We start from the raw sequence: 11,114 nt of genomic DNA on the forward strand, positions 1-11,114 counted from the left end.
CATTTCGGACTCACAGTTCCTGACCTCAGTATCCTTCGCTTGGTTAATTGTTCTCTTTTGTTTTGATCCCATGAGTTTTCTGTATCCCGTTCTCACTCTTCTTTCCCCTCACCCCAACCGGTCGAGGCAGATGGCCGCCCTGTTTGAGCCTGGTTCTGCTGGAGGGTTCTTCCTGAAAAAGGGAGTTTTACCTCCCCACTGTCGCCAAGTGCTTGCTCAGATGGGGAATCCAATGGAAATTTTGGATTTGTTGGTTTTCTCTCTATAATATTGTCTTTACTTTTCTCATTGAAGTGTCTTGAGATCACACATTTGAACTGGTAAATAAAATTGACTGAAAATGAATTGAAAGGTTCACCCAAAAAGTGTCTGGATTTTGGTCACATGGTTGATGCTCACAACTGGCCTGAGTCAGTCATGGCTTCTCAGTTGAATTCTTTGGTTTTATACAACTTTCAATAAGTGCAAAACACATAATTTTTTAAAACATTTTGAATAAAGTGACTACAATGAAATATGACAATTTTAAGCTTATTTATTTATATAAATCATTTGTCTCTATGAAACCACACAAAACTGATGGTATTTATTACAAACATTTGAAAAGTTGAATGATTCTTTCACAGAAAACAAGCCTTTTAAGCACAGTGGTGTTAAGAGGATTACAAGTGATAAATGTATCTCATTGCAATAAACAATCAGTTGTTTTTCCTGCATTCTGCAACTTACAAGTCCCCAAACTATGAATCCTAACCTTTTGTAATCCTTCTTCCTTTTTTATTGTGTTGCTACTTTAGCAGAGCTCATTGTTTCCTCAGATGGGAGGCATTTCCTGAGCTGGTTTGTCATGGCAAGGTTCCTCCCTGTTCCACATTGGTGCTTTTCCTCCACTTTACAGTCTTATATCATGACTGACGTTTTCCCTGCATTTCAAATCGTCTCTTCAATACATTTGAAACATGGCACAATAATTAACAAACATAATTTGGTACAGCAGGCAATTATCGACAGCTTGTGAATAATTTGTCCCTCACTGATCTAACCAAGACTTTTACAAATGAGCACAGATTGATAGATTGATCTTAGTATAAAGAAGCCCTGTTTACACACAGGTAACATCTGCCTGTTGTTTCTATGGTAATCTCAGTGTCTAAGTTAGCTCTAACCATCAGTTAAGATAAATTGTCCTTCAATATTTAAGCATGTTTTCCCAACTGACCGCTCATTTATAATTCAACACTAGTTTGTAAATTCATAAGGGAAGTTGTTTTTGTTGATAGCTGTTTGTTGCTTTCTTCTTGTCGGGTTGAAAACTGAGACTCTTCATGACGTGCCTCTTTAACTCTTTTCTCTATCTAAGCCTGCTGGTGAGGCTGCTGTCTCCATACTAAAAGCTCGCTAATTCAATCTGTACATGTGCTGCTGCATTGTCTCTTAATTGGTTGTAAGCTGAGCAGGAAAGACATTTGTAACAATATACGGCAGAGGGAATTAAATATAACGAGGGAATGTCAAGCGAGGATGAATATGAATGTGTTTGTGTTCTCGATATGATTCATATTAATAGGAAGTTTTCATTGTAAAATGTTATTTATCCATTTTGAAGAACGCACATAGAAAAGCTTCATGCTGCAGTAAAAAGTGTACACAGGGTCGTTTTAAAAAGAACAGCTTGCTAATACATTTTAAAATGCAAATTATGACAAAACAGTTTAACTCTAATTGTCTTTGTTAACTGTGATGTTATTTCCTCACTCATCCACAATGGACCTCTGTCATATTCGGCATTTTGCCTTGTCAGTAATAAAAGCAGACAAACTGCCTCCTACAGGCAAGAACAAGCAACAGCTGCAGTGTCTTTAACCCTTCTCCCCCCCTGCAGACAATGAGCATTATAGTGGCAGTTTTGTTCTTTTTGTACATGAAATTCTTGTATATTTCTCTTTGTAAACATCAAAGAACCAAGAAAACAAATATTCCACATATCAGTAGTCACAGTATATTGTACAAAATACAAAGTTTGCAAGACTTTTTTCACTGTTACATCTTGTCCTATTGTAGATTTAGAAGTTGACCAAATGTGAAAGATAGTAGATTCATCTATTGAGTCCATGAACCAAACCTTCCTTGTGTCCACAGTTTCATGGCTGACTTGGGGCTCCCCAATACCAGTTAGTCACTGTTTGAATGCCACACCCCGCCTGAGTGTTGCACATCCCTTTGTGGCAGCAGTTTGCCATCTTCTAATGCCAGCCTCCAGCATTTTAAAGCACCATGGAAACCAATAACCGTCTACTGGCCCCATGAAAATCACAGTGAATTCAGGTGACTCCATTGGTCACCAGATCTGAATCCAGCAGAACACCTTTGCAAAGATGAATGTGCAGCTGACAAATCTGCAGAAAAAAAGTCACATCAACATGGAGTAGAATCTCAAATTTCCAACATCTTTTTCAATCCTTGACATCAAGTCTGTTAGATCACTGTCAGTTCCTATTAACATGTTCATAAAGTGTATAATCCAAAAGTAACACTTTACAGATAGTTCTGCATGTCTGAGTGCTACAATCATGAGTCTTTTTTCAAGCATACCTTTGTCATTTACCTCAGAAACAGGTTTCAGAATAGATGCGACTTGAGGGAGCTCTGAGCCTTTCTTAGCCTAAATGTAGAGGAAAGCCTTAATATACAATAGAGCAAAAAATATATATAATTACAGCTGAGTTGTTTTGATCCAAACTGCATTTTTTTTCTTGTACCAAATCTGGTTCTTTTTAAAGAAAAATCAATTGAGTGGCTTGAGTTCAAAGTCCTAAAAAACCCTGAGTGTATCTTATCTTCAAACATTCCTCTCAGCCTTTTATATGCACCTTATCTAGCATACATACATTATCTAAGCAAGAGTGTCAGAAAACTGTTTGGTCATCACTACAATCAGTGTAAGAGTTTAGAGAGACGAGTGTTCGAACAGGATGACCGTGGATTGGCTGGAGAGGCTGGAGAGCCTCGAGGGCCTGAAAGCTCCGATCCGAGAGTAAACATCTGCATCTGAACAGGCGCCCCAGGACAGGTGAGGACTGGGCGGGGTGGTGTGGATGACAGGTAGGGGTAGCGGTAGGGACAGGACGGCCGGTGGTGGAGGAAGAGTGGGTGGAGGGTGGACAGGTGGGGGTGGCAGAACAGGTGGAGGTTGTAGGACGGGAGGTGTTGGTAGGATGGGTGGAGGTGGGAGCGGCTTTGCAGGTGGTGGGGCTGCAGGTGGAGGCGGCACTGTGGTGATGACAGCAGGCGTCACCGTGGTTATGGTTTGGATCGGTGGAGCAGCCTCAGGGAGCGACCCATTCTTAGCTGGTACCTCCTGACAAGGCGTGGGCTGTTTGAGGGTGTAGGTGGCGGTGTGGTAGAAGCTGTAGTACTCCAAAGCGTGGCGAGCCCTTGCCAACCTCAACCTGCAGAACACAACACCAGATAAATGTGGTACAAGTCAGGACAGCTTCTTTACTTTCTGTTATTTACCAGAAAAAGGGCTTAATAGGCAACTGTCTCCACAAACTTGAGACAATTATCTTTTGCTGCTGATGTATTTTCTACTAGACTATGTTTGCTAAACTACCACATATATGTTTCTAATCATTGTGTGTTTGTATTTTACTGCTTCACTGTTGCTCCTTTAAAGCAAACCAATCATGTATTATATAGGGCATCTGTAGACACACCGGTAACCCAGAAACTAGAGGTAAAGCTTTAAACATGTTGTTTGAAAGGTGTTGGAATTTTAATCCAACACCTTTTTACCTCGTGACTGTTTCTCACCCTAATCAAGTAACGTTGGTGCTAAACCCGTAACATGTAAAAGTGTCTAACAAAGCAAGATATTTTCCCAAACCAAAAAGGAAGTTAAACTAAAAGTAAAAAATAACAGAAAACAAAACTTAATTCTAAAACTGATGGTCCATCAGGAGTCAACTTTTCAAGCTGCACGACTTACTCGCTACATCCTGGGTCACAAATAATCTTAATTTCAAAACAAAACTATATTCCCTTTCAAATTGAATTAAAAATGAAGTTTAGTTGTGTAGGAACATTTTGTGGAGACTGAGTTGTACTAAGAAGAAACAGCAACACAAATCTCATGCTGATGGATCAAGTTCAGAGTGTGGTTGTCCAACCTTTGCACAAAGACAGAGTGAAACAGCTTACTAGGCTCTGTCCAAAGTGAAATGTATCTATATATTTTGCAAAACAGTTGTTGCACACTGTAACACATTGACTAGTCAAAGAGCTACTAGGTGAATCTCTGTTTCTGGCAACTTAAAAAGCAAAGAACATGGAATTCATAGCACCAGTAAATCCAATAGCTCCCCAAGCTACATGGCTCAAGTCTGTAGAGGTTTGTTAGCGCTCATGCAGCAGCGTGACTTCATCCAATAAACTCCTGCTATCGTGCTAACTAGCCCTCATAAGAGTCTTTACATCATTCCTTTTATATGGAGCAGTTTAAATTAAACAAATATACTTTCACACAACACTGCTAGTAAATTGTAGCTTCCTGCATTTTGGACTGGCAAAGTTGGGGGTCAACATTTTACCATTTGAAAAGAAACTATCAAGATGGGCTAACGTCCTCACAGTGGATTACTGAAGGAAATGCTGTGCTCGCTATCTTAGTTTAGCATGTTAATATTTGTGAACACAAAGTAGTTGAGGATGCACTTTGTTCGTTAGTGTAATTTATCTGATATTTATGCACTGAACATACTTGAAAAATGGAACAAGCGAACAGAACATGAACATAGAAGTGGTGAAGCATCTAATTCCCAAGATGCTCACTGTCCGTGAAGCTAAAATTGATATAAAAAGTGCTCTCTACCCTGCACGTCCATGTAGCATAGCTAAAGGTGTGGATATGAGGATCCAGTATTTCTTCACTATACTCTCATGTTTGTATCTCAGCTGGGTTGAGACACAAACGATGCATTTTAGAACACTTGAAAGTTTGCACTGCAAGCCAATCAGGTATAAATTTCCCTTTTATAAGAAAGGAACTGTATGGAGAAACACTAAGAAGTATTTTGGTGGGATCTGATCTCAGGTATGTTGCATCATATTACTCATGTACACACCTGTGTCTCAGCTGTAGGAGTCTGTAGAGCAGCAGCAGGATTACAGCTCCAGCCAGAGTCACCAGAAGCACCGCCACCCTCACATCCAGGTTCCAGCATGACTTCCCAGCATTCCCAGGCGAACCACAGCTCCTGGGGGGTTGTGGTGTCTGTGACTGAAAGGGTTCCTCCATTCCCCGCTTTGGGTTGATGATGGCCCTGACCAGGATGGGCTGGATGGTGTCCAGCAGGATCGGATGTCGGTTCCTGAATGCAGCACTGCCAGGCTGGGGAGGGATCTGGAGAGCGGTGCTGCTGGTGACCTGGCGACCAAACTGCATCTCTGCCGGGTTGGATCCAGGAAGCAGGACCGCCGCTGGATTTGAATCAGTTCTTCATGCTGTAACAGAAGCGTGAGGAGTCTTCAGGAGGTGGATTTTAGCAGCTCTGTGACAACAAAAATCTCTGTTTACTCGTGTTTTAAAATACAGCTTTAAATATGATATAAAGAAAATAAACATTTTCTGTGTGCTGTGTTTGATCTGTTATTGTGCATTGCAAAAATGACCCATTTACAAGTGGGAGATCTTGGTTTTGCACCTTCCAGTGGTTAAAATTTTCATATTTCCACCGTGATGTGGAAATGCACCTTAGAGTGTATCACAGTTTGCTCCACAACAAGCCAACTGAGCAGGAGAGGCCAGTAAAACACTTTGTTTATAACTCTGTTCAGTTGTTTTGTGATAGTTTAAAACCAGATGCAGTTAATTTTATGAATATTAAAACCTTAACCTTAACTGAAAGACAATCTGTGAACAACTTTAATGAGCATTTTCCACAAAATTCAATGCATTTCTTTCCTATTAAAACAGCTACAAAGCACATTTTTTCCCATTTCTGGGAAAAGAACCAAGTTATCGCAATAATTTTGACATATCCTTTCATCATTATTAGGTGCTTTGAATAGTACATTATTTACAGCTCACTACGTGTCAAATAGAAAAAACCTACAACATTGCTCAACACCTCTACTAGTGGCCAAAAACTCTAATTTTACATTTAAATTATAACAGACCATAATGATATGCATTATAAAGCTAATAATCCCAGTTTGTTTCACTCTAGTTGGTAGTTGCTTGTGTGTTTAAACAAGTGAACCGACTGAAAACACGGAACCAAGAGGGTGTTTGCAAGTTTTAACAGATTAAACTGTAGATCAAATTAGGTCTGTGGGACAAACAAAACTTAACATGCCCTTAATGCTGGCATTAAAATTGTACAAGAAATGTTAAACTTACGTCATTCAACTGTGACAGTGTTGTTGCAGGTAAATTCTTCAGAAAAACTAGTGCACAATGTAGGAAAAAGCGAGCTCTGGTGAAGAACTGTGGAGCTTTCCAGGACCAAATGCTGTATCCTGAATGCACACCAATGAGGGAGGAAGCCAGTGGAAACAGCAGGAAACAGTGCACTTCCCTAACACACAATACAAAAATGTGATTGGAGAGCACTTCCCATCGCTATGGTTACAGGAAACCAGTCAAGGATATCTCTTTTTTTTCCAGGAATTGAGTGTGAGTCTGAACAAAACACACAGATGTTAGCACACAGACTAAAACTCCAGAATAATAGATGACACAGGGTCTGCCGAGGAGAAGCAGTCCTCATTATTCTTCAAGTATTTTGGACAGGCTCTAATACGTCCTCTAAATATTGCTGCACATCCTCTATGCAGGCAGGATAAAAAAGCAAATCAAGTTTCTTATCATCACACGTCATGCGAGCCGATGCAGCAAAGAAGGACTTTGCTAGCAGGGTTTGCGAGGCTTCTTTGCTTTGATAAATAACAGACGAAAACAGAAAATAGAGTCATGGAACCACATATATGCTACATGACCTTTAAATCAGAGGTTTATCTGGATAAAAGAGAACTAAATTAACAAAAGCAGCTTCAAAGCGAACGGGAAAGCGCTGTTTCAGTGCGGTATGAAGCAGCCCACATTAGTCCTGGCCAGCGTGGGTCAACGGATGCAGGGAGATGGTGGCTGCCGTGAAAAGGCTGGACGCTATCTGATTGAGTCGGTATTCAGGGGACGAATAAATGACACACAGGCACAGAAAGAGGCCCGGTCCGGCTCTCATTTATCTGTCTAATAAGTTTTGATGCCGGGCCAAGCCGAAAGGGAGAAACTCTTAGCTCTCACTCAATATCCCTGCCTGGCACCCTCACAGTCCTCTGATATTGAAGAAGGGAGTAATATTAAAAGATCTGTTATCGGAGGCCCAATTGTAGTTTTGGGAGGAGGAGATCGGCCCAGACAACCTGCCAGAAAGGAGTCAGGAGCTGCGAAGTTTCTTAAAAAACACAGACGATAACAGAAATACGTGCATTGTGTCTGTCTGATATCATCAATTAGTTTATTTATTCTTAATGTCTCTTTAAATTTAGACTGATTAGGATTAAATTCCATTGTTGCAGAGGATTAGATGAAGTGAAATGGACACAAATGGCAGCTGAATCATTTTCTTCACCTGGAATATCTTGGGGATGAATCATCAGCACAAATCACCAGCACTAATAGAAAACGTTATCAGGCTGTAATTGAAACTTGAGCTTTGCAAAATCAGCTCAACACTCCGAGCTGCTAAACTGAAGAAAAAAAAAAACAAAACAGTTTGCATTTGTTCTGTGACTGCGTTCTTCATTGCACTGTTCCTTAATGAGCTTGTTATTTCTATGTTTAAAAAAACAAAAACATCATATACATCAGTGATAGGATGACATTTAGAGGTTGGAGTGTTGAAGGTGATGAGGCAGATGAGGGTAATAATGATTGTAGTGGTTGTGATGACGGCAACGAGGATGATGGTGCCAACAGTGATAATGACGGTGATAGAAAAAAGGATTATAATACACAAAATACACAGAAGATGTTCTTGGGGCTGACAATGAGGATGCTAATGAGGAAGATGACAGTAGTATTAATGTTGATGGTCCACCTCGCCGTCCATTTTCGTCCTCTTATCCAGGGTTGCATCGCAGTGGTAGCAGGCTAAGAAGGACATTCGAGACACCTTCTCCCCAACAATGCTTTCCAGCTCTATACAAAGATGTTCCCAGGCCAGATGACATATATATACCCCCCATAAAGTTCTGGGTCTACCCTGGGATGTCCTCCCAGTTGGATGCTCTCTGAAACCCGCCAAAGAGAGTTACCATCAGATGCCAGCACCACCTGCATGTTCCTATGAGGTTAAAAGTGAACCAAAACAATGTTTTAACATTCAAAGGAGTTTTGGAAGATGCTGTCAGACTATGATAAATGACAACACACACAAAAAAAAACATTAAATTTTTTAAAGATGTTATTGAGACCTCAGAAAGCAGAATGTCATTCTAAAACGTTCCTCTCATGCAATTTGTTAATAAACATGGAAGTTGGAAGTTGCATGGATGTTGCTGTTGAGAACTTTCTTCTACAAAACAATCCTATGATGTTACATGATATGTACATCTAATATTTTAAGAACATTTCTAGAGTCTCTATAGAGAACTTTATCCCACCTTTAAAATGACTGGATTCTGGGAACTAAATGAAAACTTCCCACTTAAAGCATTACAAGAACTTTGCAGAACATTTTTAAAATTTCTAGTTGGGTATCCAGAGCTCATGACCATAGCTGAAGGTAGGAACAAAGGTCAGTTCCCTCTTCACCACAACAGTCCCACACAACTTCCACACTACAGCTACTGCTTTACTCCATGTTCCCTCATGAACTGCATATCATGGTACTTTGAGGCAACAGCTCCCTTGAACCCACAGGGAACAATCCACCAGTTTCTTCCAGAGAACCATGACTTAGACTTGGACATGCTGACTCATCCCCGCTGCTTCACACTTGGCTTCAAACTGCCTCAGAGCCATGTCATGACTTGATGAAGGCAGTAGAACTACATAATCTGCAAATAAGAGCAACTTTGAGGTTTCCGAACTGGACATCTTCCTCAGTTCAGCCGCAGCTTGAGATCTGGTCCATGAACATTGCATGGATGATGACATTGAAGGTGGCAATGGCAATAGGCAGCTAACTTTGGGCAGACATGAGGTGGTGCGAAGGTTTACAGGAATGAAAGCCCTGAAATGGACCCTTTCAGCCATTCTGTTTCCATTGCAGTGTCGGATCCAACAGCTTCAACCACAACGTCACTCCAGTTCTATGAGCATGTATGAAATAAAACAATGGAGGTTAGATATGCTAGCCCACATTGTTGATGGCGATGTTAGGGAAGAAGACTGCTTAACTCAGCAAAGACTTCAAGAGGACATTGGGGGTTCCTCACTGAGTTTATCAAAGCAGCGTTGAGTTTAAAGGCCACTCATAAGTTCCTACGCTGGATTAAGTACTTTTGTCTCCACAGAAAGAGGTTCTACAAGCCTGGTTCCTGTAGGTGGAACATGCGTAAAGATTTGGGCCGCCCTAAAACATCCTGCAAGTTTGTACCCTGGAAAAAGACCCAGTGATAATATTGTCATTAGAGACGACAATGTGACAAAGATGATAATGCGCTAAACATGCCGATGGAAGTGACGATAACGAAAAAGACCAAAAGGATGAAGATGATTCAGTAATGATGCTGACAATGAGGAGGACAAAAACGGCGATGGTGCGTTAAAACTGACGCCAGCGGCACCTGCAGCGGCGCAATGAAGACAATGTTGTGTGAATGCAGTGGAGAGAATCCTTCAGCTAATGATCCCAGAGATGTAAATCTATTCATGAGCTCTTAATGTGAAGAGCTAATGTGGCCGTTTTCATCTGAGTGCAGAGCCGGCGTTCTGACGGAGCCGACAGACGGCTGAAGTAGGAGTTCGATGATTAGACTTTTTCCTTTTTTGTTCTGTGTGTATGACTAAAGACTAGCAGGGAGCTGTTAAGTGCTCTTTGAATGGCCACTGTTAACCCACACTGTTAAACACAAGAATGTTCATCACATCTTGCTCATTTCAGTCGACTTCAAAAGTCTTTAAGTGTGATGATGCGTGGGGGAGTTTGTCTTCATGCTGAATCACACAATGAGCTGTCCGCCTTGGAAATGTATACAGAACATAATTCATCCTTAGTTATGCTATAGCGTTAATGTTCTCAGAAGATGTGGTTTTAAACTCCAGTATTTGTAAATCCAGAGACCAAAACCTGGGTATATTTTAGTTTATTTTACACTGGAATGCAGAGATTCCATCCGCAGATGTGATGTGCATAAAGTTACTGCTGATACTGTACAACTTTCTGCTTTACCAGACAGTAAACAAATGCAATATCACTTAAATGTCAACTAATTCAAATTTCTGTCATCTTACCGTGATTGCATTACTTCTAATTTGAACAGTAATTTTTTTTGTTTGATGTCAAATTAACTATCTTAAAAATATGGTAGAAACTCAAGGTAACAGAAGTCAGCACACCTTTACATAATGAGATTTAAGGCTTCTACTTTCTAAATGCTTCTAAAATCCACCTTTATTTTTGATGACAGACTTAATCCTACTGGACATGAAAGATGTTTGTGTCCACAGATTTCAAGAGACATGTGCCAGTGTTTGGAGACTTTTTTTTGCAGTGACCCTTCATTAAAGAGATTGTGTTGCTCTACCTTTCCCTTTAAACTACCCCAGAGACGTTCTACTGGATTCAAGACAGACAATATACTTGGCCTAGTCCTATTCTCCGCTTTTTATTTGCTCTAGAACCTCTTGTGCGACACCGTTTGCACTCATTGAGTCTAATATCATGACATTCCGAGCTCCGTTCTGCTGCACACGTGGTCGTCCTGGCCGGGTTCACGTCAGATATGTTGGACTCCTCTAGAATCAAACAAAGTTGTCTTGGTCTCATCTGAACCAAGAATGTGCTCCTACTGTTCATCAGGCTTCTCTCCACATTCTTTAGCAAAGTTTCATTTGCAATTTTGAGCCAAAGAGCGAGCCATGATAATTTTATTGCACATGTGGC

The 11,114-nt window shown here is 40.7% G+C and overlaps 1 protein-coding gene across 2 annotated transcripts; it reads right to left on the reverse strand.

Annotated features, from left to right (window-relative positions):
- Positions 1 to 519: 519 nt before the first annotated feature.
- LOC110967166 (inverted formin-2) lies at positions 520 to 6,533 on the reverse strand. 2 transcript variants are annotated; one of them, XM_022216682.2, is made up of 3 exons: positions 6,401 to 6,533; positions 5,124 to 5,502; positions 520 to 3,449 (listed from the first exon to the last, which is right to left on the reverse strand). In XM_022216682.2, exons 2-3 carry the CDS (start codon positions 5,441 to 5,443, stop codon positions 2,948 to 2,950), a joined length of 822 nt encoding a protein of 273 aa, XP_022072374.1. In that variant the 5' UTR covers positions 5,444 to 5,502; positions 6,401 to 6,533; the 3' UTR covers positions 520 to 2,947. The 2 variants fall into 2 exon arrangements, with proteins under 2 accessions (XP_022072374.1, XP_022072373.1); XM_022216681.2 differs by having other exon boundaries at positions 5,124 to 5,549.
- Positions 6,534 to 11,114: the final 4,581 nt, after the last annotated feature.

This window comes from Acanthochromis polyacanthus, chromosome 18 (genome assembly GCF_021347895.1).
Source record: "Acanthochromis polyacanthus isolate Apoly-LR-REF ecotype Palm Island chromosome 18, KAUST_Apoly_ChrSc, whole genome shotgun sequence".
NCBI lineage: Eukaryota > Metazoa > Chordata > Actinopteri > Pomacentridae > Acanthochromis > Acanthochromis polyacanthus.